Source organism: Anarhichas minor, unplaced genomic scaffold, assembly GCF_050575085.1.
Source record: "Anarhichas minor isolate MPS153535 unplaced genomic scaffold, ASM5057508v1 ptg000017l, whole genome shotgun sequence".
NCBI lineage: Eukaryota > Metazoa > Chordata > Actinopteri > Perciformes > Anarhichadidae > Anarhichas > Anarhichas minor.
In genome coordinates this window covers 13,071,719-13,092,011 of record NW_027466463.1, presented here as the reverse complement: position 1 = coordinate 13,092,011, position 20,293 = coordinate 13,071,719, and the positions used below count along the sequence as shown (strand labels likewise).

Sequence of the window (20,293 nt, the reverse complement as noted above, 5' to 3'; positions counted from 1 at the left end):
GTGAGTCAATCAATCGAAAGGTGAAGCTGCAACAGAGAAATGTGCTTGAACCTCCCCGAGCTCCATTCAGGGGAAACTCACTGTCATTAGTCATCGAGACCATCTGAGTTATAAACATGACAATGTGGTCATCTTACACAATCTATGGGTTTTGAAGTCAGCAAATTGAATTTCCTCTGCAAATTCCATTTCCTCTTGCTGCTCTATGGAGCCACTAATTGAGATAGAAGATGTCGTTTCTCACATACAAAGAATTAAGGAATCTGCATCACGGATTGGGACTAATGTTCCCAATTTTAGTTGATTAAAAGGACTTCTAAATGCTGTTTGATTTCTCCTGCTTAACTGGCATCAACAGCAACGTGTTGCTTATTTTTCAGAGCTGCAGCTTAAACAAAGGACAAAGCAGGCCGCTCCAGGGAAACGCGATGGCTACTGAAGAAAATCAGTCTCCGGTCGGGGCCGTCGTCCTGGCTCAGCGTGCTTCACCTCCATCCACCGGGAGCAGAACCAGCAGAGAACCCAGACACGCAAGCGACAGCCAGGAAGTGTGGCGGTACTCTGACCAATTGTGGTCGCCAAAACAGCGGAGCAGCCCGTCCCTGCTCTTTTATAGGAAGCTGTCGTGTGACAGTGGGAAAGGGACAATTTTGGACGAGGAATACGAGTGTTTGGATTACAGCTCCAAACTCTTGAGTAGCGAAGGGAAATGTTATCCAGAGCCGTCGGCTGGCAAGAAAATTGAAGGAATATCTCACGCTGTTACTCAGATACCTGGGAAAAGTTCAGAGGGATCTCAGTGCCAGCTGGACACCCCTGGAGAGGGCGTGGATGCAGGCAGAAACAGAACTGGCAGCAACCGATGCTCCTGCACCCTGACTAGCCTTAACATGAGTCCAAACATCTACTGCTGCCACAGTCCCAGATCCAGTTCGAGCCCCGGCTCCAGCCCCGCTCACAGTCCGAGCCTCCCTCAGCCCAACCGGAGACAAATCCGTCGCAGCAGCCTTCCTGTGTCAATGCTGGCTTTCCACAAGGTAATAAAGAAGGACGTCGCTCGTCCATGACATCTGCAATCTGTACACATTTAGCCGCCACACTGTGTATTCGAGGCACTGCTAGTTCAGCTGTACAGAAACGCCATTAACCATGTTTTCTGCTTCTAGACATCACCCTGCCTCTCATCTCAGTGCAGTCCATCGAGTGAGCCGGGCTCTCTGCTGTCGTCTCCCTCTGGCTCCCCCTTTCCCAAACACCGCCAGCATCACCAGAATGGACAAATTCGCCGGCACCGTGTCAAAGACAGCTACTCCAGTTTAGAGAGGCTCAACAGAAGGCCCAGGGTTAAGAAATGCTCCCTGGGAAAACTATTTCCGAGAAGAGCATCTTTGGAAACCATGAGGACGACCCTGAGGAACGACGGGAGGTCGCCCTCAGCTGCGACCAGGAACTGCAGCGGGGGCAGCAGCAGTGACGAAGGAGATGGAGAGGGTCTCTCGGATAACGCAGACTTTATCAGGAACCGTAAAGAGCGTTCCACTGTCCTGGTCAGACGCTTCTTCAAGAATAATCAAAAGGTATTTCCATGCAAGATTCCTTTTCTGTTGGTATCTTGAACGTGTTTATTTCTTTTATATAAATTAGTTTGCTTTTATCACCCTCGCTAGTGCTGAAACACTTTTCTTCTCTCCATAAGGTGACCAAGTCGGTGTGTACGGGAACCAGAGCGATTGTCAAGACGCTGCCGTCTGGACGCATCTCAGAGGAGGTCTGGGAGGTGGTTGTTAATCAGAGGATGTGGCAACCCAGCAAGAAGAATGTGTGGCCAACCGTGATGGGTGGTGTCAAAGAAGAATTCAGCGTTTGCAGGGAGATGCTACGTTTCATTGGAGTTAAGCTGCAGCAGGTGAGAGAATGACTACACAGAAACTTCACAAGACTGTAGTCGTCCAAATGCATTATAGAAGCACTCCAGGACTCAAATGGGCCGTTAAGGTTATGAAAACGTAGATTTCAAGACGGCGATGCAGTGAACTTCTCAGGCCTTTGATAGTTTATCTTTCACACTGAGGCTCTGGCTGTTAACACACTCCTGTTAGGAGAGAACTGCACCAGGGCAAAATGATTTATAACTAAGTCTGCAATGTTAACCAGCACGATAATCATGGATATGCCACAGGTGATCAGGCTTTGGGTTTAAATGTGGTTTGCTCTGTCTTTTCTCTGCCACAAGAAAAAGTGCAAATGTCACAGCTGCAGTGGCGCAAGAGTATTTATGACTTGATTGAAAAATTGTTCTTGGCTGTTGCTTTCCTCTGTTTGGGTTGAAATCTTATGCCTGTTATGCATGAAGGATGAATAATGTGTTCAAGGAATATGTTAATAGACCAACACACACACACACACTCACACACACACACACACATTCACATCCCTAAAACACATACACACAGGCTCTTTGTTCAGGGTAGGCCCCTGCTGCGGAAAAATGATTTATTCACTGTTAGTCCTGCTCCCCATATTACTGACAGACTGAATGACTGTGCCTTCTGTGTGTGTGTGTGTGTGTGTGTGTGTGTGTGTGTGAGAGAGTAAATGGACTGAGCAGAGTTGGCGTCTACATTAAAGTTATAGCCATGGAAATTGCTTGAGAGAAGGTAAATGAGCAAGACAGAGTGAGAAAGTTAGAGAGAGATGGAGGATGGAGGAAAAGAGACCGAGCGAGACGGAGTGGAGACCCGGGACGTTTTCTGAGCTAATATCGAGTTTCCAAGCAAGAGCGAGTGTTTTTTTACGAACATCTCACAGGAGCTGTTCAGCTGGAGCAGCCTTGGCTGACCACATTTCAGATAATATTCAGCTTTTTGCTATCTTTCAATAGAAGTCATTCTGTCATAAGTCAGGCATTCGGTCTTGAGAGGTGCAAACATTCTGAGAATCTGTGTCGCCTGAGGATCAGCAGCATCACACAGGATACTCTGCTGTTGGTTTTAGTTATCTTTTCCCTCCTCTTCCTGTAAAAACACATGGAGACCGTAACCCAGTGCCTTACAGACGCACACAGCCACAGAATTACACAATTCCAAGTTTATCGTATTGTAATGCCAAGAAGAATATTGTATTTTCTATCTAACTTTTTTTGCCACATGCAAGTGTCGCTGTATGGAGCTACATTAAATGCGCTATATATGAGATTGGGAGCAATTCTATTGCTCTTAACAAGCCGACAGCTGAGCGTTATTATGAATCCCTCTGCTTTTCCCCTTTTTGCTGCTATATTATGTTCAGAAACCTGTATATTGCACCTTTTTAAATATAGATATTTGAAAGATATAATTGCTAGATAGATATTATATAGCAAGCCGAGTGTGTCTACATGGGCACTTTACTGCGCATTTTTTTTTTTTTATGGGTTCATGCACAGCCACAACAGAGCCAAGTACTGTCTTACGTTTCTCATGTGTGGACGAGGGCTTGTACACTCGAGCCATAAAGAACACACACTCGTACTCGTGCGCATGCTGCAGTGTGGTTCCCGACTTTGCCAACGTGTTTTTATGAGTCCGTTGTGGTCGTAGAAATATGGGCTGAGTTGAGTCCAGGCAGAGCTGCTTTAATAATGAGCCTATTGAAAACGGGGGAGTCGCCAGCACTTCCCTTGTCAAAACAACACGCAAGCTACTCCTGTAAGAGGTCACCAGAGGAACGCGGAGAACACCGAGCAGCAGGCAATAAGTAGAGTTGTAGCAGGGCTGTCATCAGAATCATCAAATACTATGAAAAAGTAGGAACGCATCCCATTAGCAACAAATGGGAGTCATGCAGTCATAAACATGCAGTCGCTTATAAACTTTCTATACGTTTCTGTTTTATTAGATGGCATACATGGAAAGATCAGAGAAAATACGACATTTGAGTTAAAATCTTCAACACAGAAACATGAAATACAGCATGTTTCTTTTCATTCCGAACCATCTGGTCACCCATTGTAATAATCTTAGTTATAATACAACTTTGTAAATTGATTGCATGTTTGCAAAAGACAAAACACTGTTTCTGTCCGTCTCTGCTCCCCTCAGCCTTTTAGACACACACACACACACACACACATTATGTTCACAGACTCCCTATATGTGGCATGTAAGCCTGACTCTGCAGTTATCACGTTGAGGAGTTTTCTGAAGGTATCCTGTGGCCCTGTGTGTTTATTGCTACAGCTAATGAAGCGAGCCAAAGAACACAGGATTATATGAAGGTGGAATTGGAGAGAGAGAGAGAGAGAGAGGAAGGGAGAGGGAAGGGTAAAACACTAGGAGAGAAAGAGGGAGAAAATGCGATTTTAACAGTGGAAAAAGAAGAAAATCGACCATGTGAGAAACAAGGTAGGGGGGAATCAGGCATGGACTATTTGGAAGAGAATAGGGAGAGTGAGAGAGTGGAAACAAAAAGGTTTAGACCCAGTCAAAGCCATTAACTTATGTTTTATATAGATTTCTACATACGTTCATAATGGAAAATGAACATGATGGAAAATATTGCAAATTGGATCGGAGGGAAAAGACTTTCCCATCCCATTTCCCAGAGTTGAGCAGTAAAAATGCAAACAGTGTTCCTATTAGACTGTCTGTTCGTTCCCTCCATGCACTGATCACTGTGCCTACAATATATATATTTTCTTTTTTAAACTGTCATACAACTAAGTGTCAGTAAAGTTTAACACAAAACAAGAGGGTGTTTCATTACTTTGTGCAGGTTTTACAGTGAAAACACTCTCATACACTTCTGGTGTATAGGGATCAAGCGGTCTCTGAGCCAGAGGCACTTTATTGTTTGGCTTTTGTGGAGTCTACCAATTAGAGCCCTGCTGCGTCCTTTCATTTAACTCAAAGTGGTGCGAGGCTAAATGGTAAGTGACCATGCGCACCCCTTGCGCACACACACACACACACACACAGTCAACGACCACAAACTTTTTTTTTCCGTAGCGATTTTGGGCTGAGGGACTGAGAGATGGATGCTTGTAAATATATCATCTTCCCATTATTGAGGATGCAAGTAGTCTTCGGGGACAGAAACACATTCTTCCTTCGAGAGATGCCAGTTCATATCCAGGGATATCTGTGCTGGGAAAGTAAATATAAAACATCTGTTATCTGAAATGCTCCTTGGGAGTTGGAGTTGACGTCTCTCCTTAGATTTTGATACACAAGTTCTGTGTCTTGGCGATGTTGTTTAGCACAGTTCATCGTCTGTACCGTCGATCCGTCTGGGAGAGTTTTTGATGCCCATTTACTCTTTGGTGGTGCCTGAAATATTATTTTAACTCATCCCACTTTGAAACTGTATAAATTAGGCAACATTTCATTTTCCTGTCTTCGGTTTTCCAGTTTATGTGACCGCATGTTCATTGCCATTTATCTCCGTTGCACCCCACACCGTACTCTGCTACTGTGGCTCATCGAGTTCCTGTTAAGTAATGATGCATACTGCTGCGTTTTACACATGAACTGAATGATGGACCTACTTACCAACCCACGGGACTTTCTTGCACGCTACATTTCACTTGCATACCTCAAACATTCTATAGAAATAGGATGTTCATATTGGCTGTTAATCCCATAGGAGGTCATCTATTATCTGGCCCAGCGACGTCTCTTGTTATGTTCTGACATATAATAAAAATAATAATTTCCTGTCGGCATGGTTTGCAGGGCTACACCGTAGTGCTCATTGATGGTGTCTACAGCTTCAGGGCTGTCGTTTCTGTTCAGCAAATGTTAACCTAGCTGTTCCAAAACAATAAGAGGCGGCCTGTGACATATGGGACTTGTTGTTAAACTCATTCTTGTTTGTGCTGTTAAAGGCTATTTCCCCTCCAGCCCTCTGCCAGTTAAACAACCATACCTGTAAAACGGGTCAATATGTTTAAAGACCGGTTATTTATGAGCTCGAGTAATAACTCTGGCGAACACATCTAGTTCTTGGTTACCACTGCTTGTTTCAAAGGTAGCGTTTCTTAAGATACAATGTCCAGCAAATATCCGGTTTTCATCCATTCCCTGCCATGTTGTGACATCGCATAGATTGCCTTCCCAGATTATCGCCTCAGTAAACAGGCTGGTTCGTTTCTTTGTCAGTGTGTGTTAGTTTATTTACGCGGCATAAACACACTTACTGTATGCATGCACAACAAGCTCTATTCCTTCTTGTTACAAGCTTATTGAAAGGATCTGAGAGTCGCTGACCCACAGTGCGAGATGGTAGAATTAAGCCGCTTGCTGTGTGTGTACACACTCCAACGTACTTAGGAAAAAGAGTTTGGATCACAAAGGTAAGAGAAAGAACATCTATATGATGCCAGGCGGTGAGGATTGGCTGAGCACGGCTTGTACGTTTCTGCAGGGTGAACGGGAGTTGAGCAACGCTGTAGTTTTCCAGTCTAGTGCAGAACACCTGCAATTGTTTTGTGTGTGTGTGTGTGTGTGTGTAATCAACAAGGCATGTTATTGTGTTAATCCTGCTGTCAACATTATGATTCAGTTAAGAAACTTGAAATAGCATCAGTGTTGTTACACAGAATGCAGCAAGGAGTAATGTAGTCATTCAGCTAAAAAATAAATAAAGAATACAAACAACAAAGGAATACACATTTTTTTAATCAACTATTTCAAAAGAATCTTTAGGGAAATGAAAGGATTCAACAAGCAGTATCGGTACTGAATTATAATATTAATCACAACCGTACACACACACACACACACACACACACACACAAACGCTCACCCTCCGTGTTTGTCACACTCATTTAACCTTCTGTCTATCATTCTTATGTTCTTTCTCTGCGTGTTGTGCCACTACAAAGGAATGTGCCTAGCAGGCCACTCTCTCACCCAGCTGGGTGTTGCGGCTTAGCCTGAGATTAGTGCGTGTGTGTGTGTGTGTGTGTGTGTGTGTGTGTGTGTGTGTGTGTGTGTGTGTGTGTGTGTGTATGTGTGTGTGTGTGTGTGTGTGTGTGTGTGTGTGTGTGTGTGTTGAGACACACTGTTTATAGTCAGATGCCTGCTTCCACAGAAAATGGCGAGGAAAATAAATATCCAGCATGTGTTTATAAGGTGTACTGTTATTCACGGTGACAGCATCTTAAACGGCGTGAGCTCTCCGCTCCTGGAGCTCGGAGAGATTTCAATCCCAGCTCCATCGCTGTTTATAAATGAGCTTAAACCCGCTGCACAGGAGCGCATGTGGCTGTGTTTTGTTGAAACACATTCCATCTGTTTGTTTTTGTGGGGTGACAGAAGGGTGTCAAAACCGCATGTGGGTGTGTTTTTGCTGCGTGGAGTCAAAATTTGTGTGTGTGTGTGTTAGCGAAGGCCTCTCACATCTCTGTGATATTGTGGGGAAATTGTGCTGCTCCAGAAACTGGCAAAGTTTCCCTCCAGAGATCCAGAGCCGAGGCTGTTGAACTATGGGTCAGGACCCGACGCACAAACACAAACAGTGGAGCATTTTGACCCCATGAGGTTGAATGCAGTATACAGCACAAGATACAGACAAGCTCCTTATCAGTATTACATAGCCTGTATATGTCCATTTTTGGGTGATAACCCTGGGAATGCATTATCATGTGGACATCCATCCAAATACACAACATGAACTTTGGCCACATATGAGAAATGTAAACACAGGCAAACAAACTCGAACTTCCTGTCATGGTGACTAACTTTCTGTTCTTTTGACCTCTCCCAACCTTATGTGACATAGCATCTCTGCTGACTACACGACTGCTACATGCGTCACACTGTTTCTGCCCGCCCCCAGTGATGTAATCACATTTTGGGATAACCCAGTAACACCGCCAACACCTGCGGGTTTGATTTAGAAAAGAGCATTTTGGATGAAAATGGACCAAGAAAATTCCCCCAAAAAAGGATTAAATGAGCGCATGAAGCAGTTGTGGGTCATGCTATTATTGCTGCACTCAAAGAATAACACAATTGATGTAAAAATATCCTGTCGCCTCCCCTTCCTTAACGTTTTGACTCATAATTTGAGAGGTCATCGAGGGGGATTTAGCCAAAATGAAACCCATAATCTTATAGGATGCAGTGCCGTAATAGTTTAAATTGCATATTCTGTTTTTGTGTTGCCACTTTAAATTGCACCTCCGAACACAACGTCAAAGTCTGACAATCGTATTACGCAAGTATCTTCTCATGTATTGTTAAATTAAAGACAAATACAGTGGGCTCGGATGAAAAGGCTCAAGCATGACTTTGAAGGAACTCTGTGTCCACCTTCTCTTTTGTGATATTAAAAAGTACAACAGCTGTGATAATGTGAGAGAACTGATTGGAATTAGAATTGACAAAATGAAAAGTGATGCGTTGGTGCCATCTAGTGGAGAAAGTGAAGAAGAAGATGCTGCAGATGAACTTGGATTGCTAAATATTTTTGGTATGTGAGCACCTACAACTGCTGAAGTCTGACTCATGGTTTAGGCTTCATGAGAAATCTGACATTCTTGACATACAAACTATGCTTCCTCTTGCTATTTGATCTGCATGCTTGTGTGTGTGTGTGTGTGTGTGTGTGTGTGTGTGTGTGTGTGTGTGTGTGTGTGTGTGCACTCTTGTCCGAGTCATCCTTGTGTTATTGCAGCAAAGTGTTGAATCAATTCATAAAGTAATCAGTTAGTTGATTAGTGATTATAAATAGTCACTGGCTTCTCAAATGTTCTAAATGTTGTTGTGATAATAAATTGAATATTTTTGGGATATTGCCAGACAAAACAAGCTAATTATAGTTGACACCTAAGGCTCTTAGATTTATTTTTATTATTATATTTTTCAATATTTTGTATAAGGGATTAATAAATAAATAAAAACAATAACAAAGATATTAATTGATGACTGCTAGTAACAATTATTTTCATTATTAGTTAATTTATTGATTATTTTCCCAGATTGTTGAATATCCATTCTGTCCATAAAAGTAGATTGTTTAGTTTATTTGTATAACTAAACTAAATAATTAATGGACTTATCGGTCATTTCTATTTATTTTTTGACTTAAGATAATCAGTGCTTACTGTATATGAATGCCCACCAGAGGGCAGCACACTTATTGAAATAAACAGGACAGGTGGTGTTTTTCACGAACTATCCTTGCAAATATTAGGTTGTAGAATATAAGCTGTGCTTTATAATAAACCACTCCGAGGTGTGAAGAGAAAGAAAGAGGTAGCAGGCTGGTCTGTCCATGTGCAGTGGTTGAACGAGACAACGCCACGTCATGCTGTATCATTGTCTTAACTCATATTGATCGGGGGGGGGGGGGGGACTTTGTGCCTTCTCAAGGCAATTACTTTAATAAGTGTGGTATAATACATGAATCTGACCTCTCATTACTGGCTCAGGAGGCCAGTCTCATTAGCGGAGTATCGATCAAAGACATGCAAAGCACAGAGTGAGGGCAGGCCAGCTGTTGGCTTTGTTCTGAAGATCACTTTGATGTCAACTGGGCATGAAACTGATTAATTCTTCCTCTTGATTAGGCAGATTCAATAGGACACACTGTATTCACTCAGACCTGTGCCTGTTGTGATAATGTGTGTGTCTACGAGTTTGCCAACACCATTATTACCGGAGAAATTACCTTTTGATCTGAACGAAAAAAAAATCATTTAGACCTGTGCCTGTTTTTCTTATGAGGGTGTCTCTGTGTTCGCTCTTACACAAGAGATTACCTTTTGATTTCAACAAATCCAGTTTCTTCCTGTGAAGATGTGTTATATGACTAGTGAGGTGATTCATAGCTGTTACGGAAATGGTTTTGAAGTGTAACAAGGATTTAGTGGCCTTGGCCTTCGTCTCTATTGGTTTAATGGCCCACAGTGTCACGTGGGCCTTATGAAAGCAAAGCTGGAACGTGGCTTATTTAGCCATTATGACGCCTCAATGTCACGTAATAAGGCTTTACCCGCAACATGGAATACGCTATATTTGAGTGTTTTAGCCTGCAATTAACATACAGGGGAGGATTGCAACAACATTAAGATATCACATGGATGCTCAGAAGATAAGGCGAGTGAAGAGTGTTACATTGTATAGTTATGTTCACCATATGAATATTGTTGTTACAAGGTTTTCTATAGTTTTTTGACAGAACAACCCCAAACTCAAGGACCACTTACTCGCTTTATCTGGAGCTTTCAGCCATAACGGTGTTTTTCATCGGCGGATGGAGTTTGATTCATATTTGACCTCGTAAATATTAGTTTGCAATGAAAGGGATACATATACGGATACATGCGTAGATATTTAATGTCACGGGACACTTGGTTTCACTTCTAAACGCAGGAACATAATCTGGGATGGAAACATTTGGTGCAAAAAAAATATATTCACTCAGTAAATAACATTACCTCGCATTTAATTTATCATCCTGCTCAGTTCCAAATGACACACTAACGTTTCATAAACATGTAGGAGAAGTACAGTTTGCATCGACGCAGTATTATTTCTTCATTAAATACCTTTAATTGGCTACTTTACCGTTTATTCGTGCCCATTTCCTGACTTAAACCAGGAAGCACACGTTGTGTTACTAGAGCTACGTTCTATTACTAGAGCTAATAGAGCAATATCTCTTGATGTAAACATTGATTTGTCTTTCAGCACGATGAGCTCTTCCTGACTTAACACACTTAGAATTGATCGTCCTTGGTGGGTCACTTTTGGATTGTGGGCTTTTGAAAAAAAAAGAAAAAAAAAAAAAGAAATGGCTTCGATGGTCGATTTTCGGGTTGTGTGTAATAGCTCCTAATCAAAACACAGAGGCCTTATTTGAGTTTTGTCAGACATTGTTTACACGTTGAACAGGCTCGTAAAGGAGGATCGATTGAAATCTCGTGTCTCCTCTCGTCTTTGTGTTTGGAGTGTGCGCGCTGATAACATCTCCGGTGCCTCATAACCTAATATGGGGGTACCCTCAGTCTGAGGCAGATATCTCCGAGTCTCTGTCCTTCTCCCTCACTCTTGTCTGTCTTTCTCCCGTCTCTTTCCTTTCCATCTCTCCTCTGTAGGCTTGCTCTGCTGATGTAGAGATCTCTCTCTCTCTCTCTCTCACTCTCACTCCCTCTCTTCCTCTGGCTTCTCTTTAGCCCCAGACTCCACTCTCACTTTTAAGTGTACACAGACTAAGAGGGATCGGAGCTTATTGGTTTTTTCTTCCTTCCTCTTGAATATATCAGCCGGTTTCTGTGCCACAGTAAGTAAACTGTTTACTACAAGTTTGTCTCGCTGTACGTTACTGATAAAACATCTCTTTTCATTCATTGTGTTTAGTGGCGGTAAGGAACTACGCTTTACTTTTACATTTGTAGTCTGATTAGTGTTTCAGCAACAGGATTTGAATGTGTTAAGATGAATGTAATGTTCAAAGTTGAACACAGAGAAAAAGGAAGTAAAGTAAACAGTAAGTGAGATTTTGAAAATGTGGCATTAGTTAAAGAAGGTAGGTCGAGGTAGAGCCATGGAATAGCTGAGATGTTTAAAACGGCAGTCAGTTAATAAAAGATAGTCGAGTGTTAAAATGATTAGCATTAAAATGTAATTTATCATAATACAGTTTAGGGTAGAAGAGTGGAAACTAATAACGTCTTTTGTTCTTCTGCAGAACATTCAAGCAAAAACATTCATGCAACAACTGCTTTCAAATCCTCCAGACTTTGTATTTGTCTGCATAGAACCGGGATTATGTTTTATCTCTTTTTACCTTTTAAGAACTGAAAAACATTCATCAGGCTTATCTCCGGCTGTCTGAACCAGGACTGTGTGCCGTGTAGCGGGCTCGCTGTAGTATGACATCATGAGAACTGTGAGTGGGGGAGTGGAGGGGTCCCGCTGGGTGCTCTGGGTAATGGGTTCCAGGTTGTTTTGGCCCTCACGATGACCCCAATTTTTTTTTCCCCGTCCCAGACTCCCTCTCCAACTCCTCCACGTCATATTTCTTCTTCTGTTATACTGTCTCTGCTACCCGCTGGCTCCTCCATTCTGTGTCGCTGTCCCTCTGAAACTTGCCTTTCTTTCTTAGAGCTTAAATCATATCTTGTCTTCTTTCCATCAGTTCTATTATTCATGATAACAAATTACACACCAGCTTCATTTCAGAGAAGGGGATTTTACCAACCAGTACAGGCCTCGGCTCTTTCTCTTTTAACCACAAATAAAGTCATTAGTGCCTCAGCTAGACTTCCTATTCTCTTTGATTTCTCGGCTATGTTGGCTGGGCTGCATATAGTATATGCAATAGCATCAGTCCTCATTTTTAGTTTATTATGGGTAAGTATTTCTGCAAGAACTGGACTTTTTAATAAAGCATTAGAAACCTGAACAACACTCACATGGCTTTACTTAATCAAGCTCTGTTTATTGTCCTCATCTTCTAAATTGCCGTGTTGCAGCATGTTATCATAACTGATTCCCAAAAGAACATACGGTAAAGACCAAGGCTGAATAAAGCCAGAAGTCTCCTTTTAATTGCACATAAGGAATCATCCACTGTGACTCTTTTTCTTCCAATAAAATAACAGTAATGATATACCTAACATCTCTCTAATATTAAGATCTAATCTCCTCAAAAAGTGTTCCATAAAGCACACAGTAACATTATCTGCTGAAACGGTGACCTGGCGTTTCACAAGTGTGACTAAGCACAACTTGTCATTCCCTTTCTGCTCGCTGTTCACTCCGTACAAATTCGATTAGTAAACGGGTCTTTTCTTCTCCTCCGTTTCTCCTAGCTGGCTCTAAAAGGGGCTGATGGCCAGCGAAAGGCATCCTGATAATCTGTATACTTGTTTACTTGCTTACATCTTTGTAATGCTGCTTATGTCAGTTAAAACAGTGTATTTTGAGTTTCTACTAAATTGCACGCAGTTTGCTACACACAACGGTGCCCTACACTGGTTAAAGGTGTGAGGCGGCGCTCGGGGAGGTGGGCCAGGCTCTTGGATCTTTCGTGAAACGGCTCCTTGTGAAATTTAACAGGCGATTATGATTCAAGTCACCCTCGGCCTCCCTCTCCCTTTGCTCTGCTGTGCTCCCCTGTGTCTTTCTCTCTTCACCTCCTTTTTGTCTGTCCTGCTGCACTGTTCTTTGTCGCGTCCTTTCTCCTCCACCTCTCTTTAAACCTTCCAGTTAGTCAAATGCTGTGTGGAAGTCTTCAACCTGATTACGTAACAAGGGCTCGGGGTCAGCAGGTCATAATTGGTATTATGAACGAAGATGAATAATTCAAATCAGATAAAAGCTTTGAAAAAAAGATTCAAATGTGTGTTAAATACACAAATATATATATATATATATATATATATATATATATATATATATGTTTTCCAGCTATTGGGAATCCTAGGGAAAAGCCTTTGCTCAAACCTTTTGGGGGTTCCCAAACACCCCCACACTTCCAACACATTATATTTACAGTGCAGTACTGCATGAGTCTAACCCCCTAGAAACGTCAGCGTCATAATCCACCAATTGAGCCACAGAGGACCTGAGTTGTGAGTCACACATGAGGGGCTTTCTCTCGAGGCTTCTTCTGTGAAGCAACAAACTCCACTGCTTTTTGTGTGATAACCAAATGTATCGTATTGTTCTCTTTTCCTATTGCGTCCATATCTCCTCAGTTTGCACACATCTTTTTGTCTTGTTTGCCTTCATTTGAGTGGATTTAGCTGTTGGATCAGTACTCACAGTGTGGTGTTGATGCACTGCTAAACACCTCTTGTCTCCAGTTCTATCTTTTTAATGTGGTTAACAATGCTGACACTCCCACAAATGCAATGTTTCACAGCCTTGGGACCGAGACGATGCGTATGAGGTCATGCATGAATCGGAGGTTTGCTTATGGAGTGTGTGATTTCTGTTCATCACCAAATGTGCTCTAGGTCTGTTATCGCTGTTTGTGTGAATGCATTGCCAAACCTAGCATATCGTCTCATTAGGTTGATTTCACATTTCTCATAAAAAAAATAGGACTATGATCCTCTTAATATGTTTTCATAAGGGCGAGTTGTTCAAGTGTCTGTGTGTATTTTATCCGTATGAAAGCAGATACTCAGACATTAGACTCCTCTAATCTAAGCAACACTGACTCAAGTGCATGGATCACCTACACAAACACACACACACACACATGGAATATATTCACATAGATTCAGAGCTATGTATGCTCAGAGGCATATAACTACACAGAGCATACACTAAATACATACGTATACATGGCCTGTGCTAGTACACACATAAAGAACATACATGCATACATATAGAATCTGTATCTTAACTACACACAACCTTTCTGCCTCTGAACTTGCACACACAAATCAGCAAAGCACTCAGTCAGTGGTGAGACAGTCCAGGCTCAGGCTGCGGCAAAGCAAACATTACCTTGTGGAGACCGAAACGGCAGAAAAGGTCAGAGCAGACCAGGACAGTGCATAGAGGTTGTCTGTTTTCTTGGTGATGCAAACCAGGATTAAGAGTTACTATAAAACACACACACACACATATGCGCTGAGAACATTTCACATGTTTCGAGGTAAGAGGTGGGACGTCTGCTTGGCATGTTTGGGTGCGCTTGGTTTATGGCTCCTGATTTTCGGTCGTCCAGGACGGGTGGGGGGTTTGTGTGTTCTGTGTGCTGAGATGCCAGAGCTGCTGAACATACCTGGCTGCTCAGCAAGGTTTTCCAAATAGACAAGGTGCAGTCGATTTCAACACTCTCGTCGCATTGGGTGGGCAGGGTGCTCGTTTTCTTCATTTCCCCCTCGGACAGGTTCGTCGGCTCCATTTTCACCGCATTAAAGCGAAACTCACAGTCCACGGAGGGTTTTAGGAATATGGGGCTTTGTCTGACCTAAATCTTCCGGTGATTTACAGCACCTCAAGACTGAAGCAGTGGAGACATTCAGCTGAGTTCTATTGAGTACATGTTGCTCTGCTCTGCTTTTTAGCGAAGCAGACGCATTGTTTTTTTCACATTGCAACGTTAAAATTGCACCTTATTTAGTTGCTGTTGGATGTTATTTGAAGAGGAATTTATGAAATTGCTTTTACTTTGAAAGCGCATCCCCTCCAAGTGGCCTTGGAGACCAAATAGTAAATAAATATTATGAAATTATTCCACATCCTGCTTTTTCATGATGCTGAGCATCCTACCCCCTTTTATATACTCTGTTGCATCAGTCTTAAGCTGATTTTAGTTTCACGGGTCATGGAATGAGTTTTGTTCAAGCCAAACACTTAAATATATTGAACCTTCTTACAAAGACAATTCCCCCAAGTTTCATAAATTTAACTTTTTAAAACCCAAAAATAACCAAAATACACTGACAGTTGGCGACTCGCGCAGTGAAGGAAGGGTTAAGGCGGACCCCTCTCACAGTGACCTCAGCTCTGAGTTCACAGACCAGAATAACAGAGTTCTTTTAACAGTGTCCCCCCGCTGACCTGGGCTAACCTCGACCCTCCATGAAGCTTCTAAAAGTAGAATTCAGTTGAAACGATGTATTTCTATTCCTTGAATGTCAGCTTCGTGGGAGAGTATATGTCGGGGGTGGGGGGGGGGGGGGGTACTAATGCATCGATTCCCTATAATCCCATGTGCGTTTTTGAGTGCAATGCCTGATATTGTTACCGGATTAAGGTTTGTGTTTTTGTGCGCATGCATGTCAATAGTGGGCGGGAAAATGGACTGTGCAGACAGGCACTCTCACTATATTGCAGCATTTCATAGACAGCTGGGCTACATTGTTCTGGGGGGGGGGGGTCTTTACCTTGGAGTACTGGGCAATATTCAGATGATTGAAGAGGAGTGTGTGACTGAGAGATAGTATGTGTGTGGTGGGCCGGGGACATCAAAGTACAGAGGTCGGGGTGTGGGTTGGTTGGATTTCAGGGAGACGGCATCGGCCTTTCCAGCATGCTCATTCATACTGTATGTGTCTGGTATGATATACATAATGGCACGGGCATGAGTCAGAGGGCCTTTGCGTGTCTGCATTTTAGCATGTGCGCGTGTGTGTACGTGTGTGTGTGCATTCCGGCTCATAGTTCAGTAGATCTGTGTGGTGCCCCACAGTGCACCCTGCTAATCCTTTCCCAGAATGGCTGTTGCCAGGCAGGGAAATGACCTCACGGGGCGCTAATGGGACTTTGCGGCAAACTCATTCATAACTGTAAATATTGCGTGGGCTGATTGTCAGGAATATAAAAGTCGTAGCCCGTATGCATCTTGTTGTTGTTGTGTTTTTAAATATTTTTTTTCAATACACAAACTCTGAGCTTGAAGTGGCAGCAGTAAATAAATATATCTTTTTGCTTTACAGATACAATATGGACAACATGTGCTCTTCATTACAAGTTACATTTCTATGCACCACAGTAACACAGGTATTGATGTTACAAGAATGATCTGCATAACAGACTTTGACTGTCTATTTGTACAGTACATCATTTTGAAAGAGGAGTGATATTTTGGAAGTTACCCTTACTTATTGTAAGTGGAGCTCAATCAGTGCAGCTGCCTCTAGCATAAGTTACCTTCACTGCGCTTAATCCATTAGCATTTCCTGTACACAAACACACACGCACACACACACACACACACAGACACACACACACACACACACACACACACACACACACAGCTGTATTAGTGGCAGTTGACTCATATAGCTATAGTTCTGCTTACAGGCTGAATGTCGAGATTAGTATTACTGTAACTAACTGGCACGAACAACAGAATGGCGTTATTGGTATTGGACGCCCTTTACTTATGTAATTGAGCTGAAATGCAATTACTGCCTCCATGCCTGATGAGACTGTGGCTACATTAAAAGTGATCTATTTTTTTTATACTAAAAGCTTTTGTAAAAATGAACGATTTGGTTGATTTATGAAATGATTTCCCTTTTTAATGGATGTTGAAACCAGTTAATAGCTTGCTCACTCCCCCGCTCACACCTTCACTCACTCGTTCCCTCGTGCCTTTCATTTCTATTCAGTGTACATCTCCACCCTGTGCTTGTTATTTATGGGTTCACTTGTCTCGGGACACCTGTGAAACCTGAGAAGAGAAACTTGTTATTCATAAACAGTCTGAAACATCTCGTTCTTTGGAATGTGAGATACTTTTGACCATGACTTTTTTCTTTTGTGTGCAGGTCGGCACATTCTACTGCGTTTTTGTCATATTAAAGGGAAGGTGGTCTGTACGTCCGTGTGTGTGGAGTTTGAAGATGAGATTGCTTGTTTGTGTGTCGTGAGTGGAGGGAAGACAGCTGCTTTGTGTCCATCAGAAGCAGCGCCACATTCCCTCCCGTGTCCTTTGCAGTCCGGCTGTCTTAGACACGTATACATACAAACAGCTTTTTCTGCTTCATTAGTCACATCTTAATCTTCACATTTTAAGTAAATAAATATATCACATAAATATAAAGATTTCCAGTTTTTAGGACATTGTTTTGCAGCATTCTTTGCAAGCGGGATCAAAAAAACACTTCTTATGATGAGTCATGTTAAGTGAGCTGACATCACCCAGTATCCAAACTTTATGATCAACATCAATATTTCAGAAATTGTTGTGAAGTGATGAAGAGCCCTGGTAGACATTCTACTTATCTGACAAATGGCTTCTTCAGTCTACAAGGAGGACAATACGTTGTCTGTAAAATGTCATCTGTGTTTGGTGGATATCAGTACAGTCTGGGAGAGCACACCGTCATCATAAGAACACTCCAGGTCTGATTCACATTTTGTGCGTTATTGAAGATCGACGGTATGCTGGGAGGTTATTAACAAGGTTGTTGTAAATGGAAGATGTTGGGCCTTTTTGTAGAAGTACGTCTGGTGTCAAGCAACCGCATTTCCAATGGCAATGTGTCTCAGGGAATGATCATAATGATTCAGCGTAATTATAGTGTAAACAAATGATCTGTGTTGGCTCTATTGTCAAAACAGCAGTCATAACCATGACAGCTTGGAGAGAGACAGACGTTACTTCGGACAAAAATACGATATATTGTGTTGTTTGGCTCCGGTAAAGTAGAGTAGTGGTTTGGAAACACGAATACAAAGTCCATATTAGCTGCTTTTTGGGGCTGTTTACAGCCATTTAGTAATTTCCATCGATATTTCTGTTGCTTTGATACTCAGTACTGAAATATTCAAGCAATGTAAAATAATAGAAACTAATCTACCCTTAAGTCCTTTGGGTTTTATTTGTTTATTAGTTTCGGGAAAACGGCCTTAATTAACTGAGAACCTGAACCATCTAAATGGAGGGTAAATAACAGAGGCATCAGTGCCATGTACAACCCAGGCCAAGTCTGCCTTTTTACTTCATACGCTGTAGTACAAGTGGAAAAAAGGAACACTGTGAATGTAGCAGACTTCATGTCTGTTCAGTGGACATGCACAGTCTCTCGATGCCGATTGGAAAAAAAAATGAGGTCTTTTACCAGAAATGTGAGCCAGTGAATGTTCTGGAGACGCTATTTGTGTAAATGTATTTGATCACAGTTTATTTTATTTCATAATGTTTTTGAAAGTTTCAGCTTTTAGTAATAAGCTTGCTGCTGGACAGATCAATACAACACATCTCACATAATTGGCTTGTTACCGAGAGAGGGGGAGTGTGTTTGTGTTTGTGTGTGTGTGTGTGTGTGTGTGTGTGTGTGTGTTTGCTCTTTGTGTCTCACCCTTTCTCTCCTTCTCCCTCATGCTGCCTCTCTCATTTTCTAAACGTGCAGGCTGGTATGTCTCCTTTCCCTCGAGATGGCCCTGATCTGACAACGGCAAGGCCTACACCCCATGCAGGAAACCCATCCCACTGAGACAGCGGGCCTTGTTCTGTGTGTGTGTGTGTGTGTGTATATATGTTATGCCATTCTGCTGCCAGTGCTTAATACAAACAGGACATATTTTAAAGAATGAATACAGAATCATTTAATTCCGAGAATGTACACCATGATCCTGGTGGCGGTGGCCTTCGCCTGCCTCCTTCTTGGCCCTCTCATGGAGCAGTGCTTGTTGACGTTTATACCCAAGCCTTATTTTCTCATTAAACCTTTATTGCATTCATCCCCCCACTTTGTCACCAGTTTTGTAATATCCACCCCCGCTGAAGGCATAAGTGCCCGCTTAAAGTGCCACAAAATGTTGCCGTAATGGCTTTTCTCTGAAATTTGTGCCAGAAGAGCTCTTCTGCAGGTTCACTCAAGGACAGAGTGCAAGCCAATCGGTTTGGATAAGTGTTTCCTTTTATGTTAGATGGATTTTGTTCTGAGAAGAGAGGGAACTGAAGGAGGAGGAGGCCTTTCTTTAAGGTCAAAATATTCGTCTATTCTTTCTTTCTTGCCTCCAAACGTCTTTTTCTGCATCTCCCCATTATTCTCCCTCTATGACTCCCTGCCTACATATTAGTCTGTCTCACTCTGATGCTTGCGGTCCAGATCCTTCCCACTTTTTTTTACTTTATTTTCTATCTGTTCTGTGCCTCCGTGGTTTAACTCTCTATTAATTATTTCTTTTCACGCCCTGATTTCTGTTCTGCCGAGAGGAAATTGCTTCCTGTAAATGACCGCAGCAGAGGAGCTGATGACAATGACCACTGATTCAGATGTTACATAACAGCCTGAAAGGTGAAAAACGGCACCGGATGAGGTGAATTTTGCCGGAAAGCTTTTGTGTTGATGCACACTACCTAAGGCTGATAAAGCGGAATCGGCTTTACCACGTCATACAGTATTAGCTGTGTTTTACTAATATTGTCGACACTCAATAAAAATGGAACCTTTATTTATATAAATGAATATCTTCAGTGACCCATTTGTCAATGATTCCCTTAACAGCTGAACAGCTATGTGCAGGACAGAGAGGAACTCAACCTGATTCATCCCGCCAAACAGCTGCTTCTGTCTTGCCCGGGACGTCCCGGGGAGTCTCGCTGGCACCCGGAGCCGAGCCCCTGCCTCAATCCCTGGTGTTGTCATCCCACGAGGTTTGTAGCCATTTTATGTCTAATATCATTTTTCTTAATGTTCCCCAATTGTTGGTCCGTCGTGTGATGAAAGGATTGGCGTCTAGTAGATGCTGTAAATTTAGTTTGTTAATAACAATTAAACATTTAGTTAAATAAAGGAACACTATGTAGGATTTAGGGGAATTTATTGGCAGGAATGGAATATTATATTCCTAACTTTGTTTTCAATAGTGTATGATCACCTTTT

General features: G+C 42.3%; 1 protein-coding gene across 1 annotated transcript in view; it reads left to right on the top strand.

Moving 5' to 3' along the window:
* Window positions 1-428: 428 nt before the first annotated feature.
* Window positions 429-20,293, top strand: part of plce1 (phospholipase C, epsilon 1) — a 56,002-nt gene continuing 36,137 nt past the window's right edge. Inside the window, exons 1-4 of the mRNA XM_076092898.1 lie at window positions 429-1,037; window positions 1,167-1,577; window positions 1,697-1,906; window positions 19,916-20,064. Of these exons, the coding sequence (XP_075949013.1) occupies window positions 429-1,037; window positions 1,167-1,577; window positions 1,697-1,906; window positions 19,916-20,064 (1,379 nt within the window). The remainder of the gene's footprint in view (window positions 1,038-1,166; window positions 1,578-1,696; window positions 1,907-19,915; window positions 20,065-20,293) is intronic.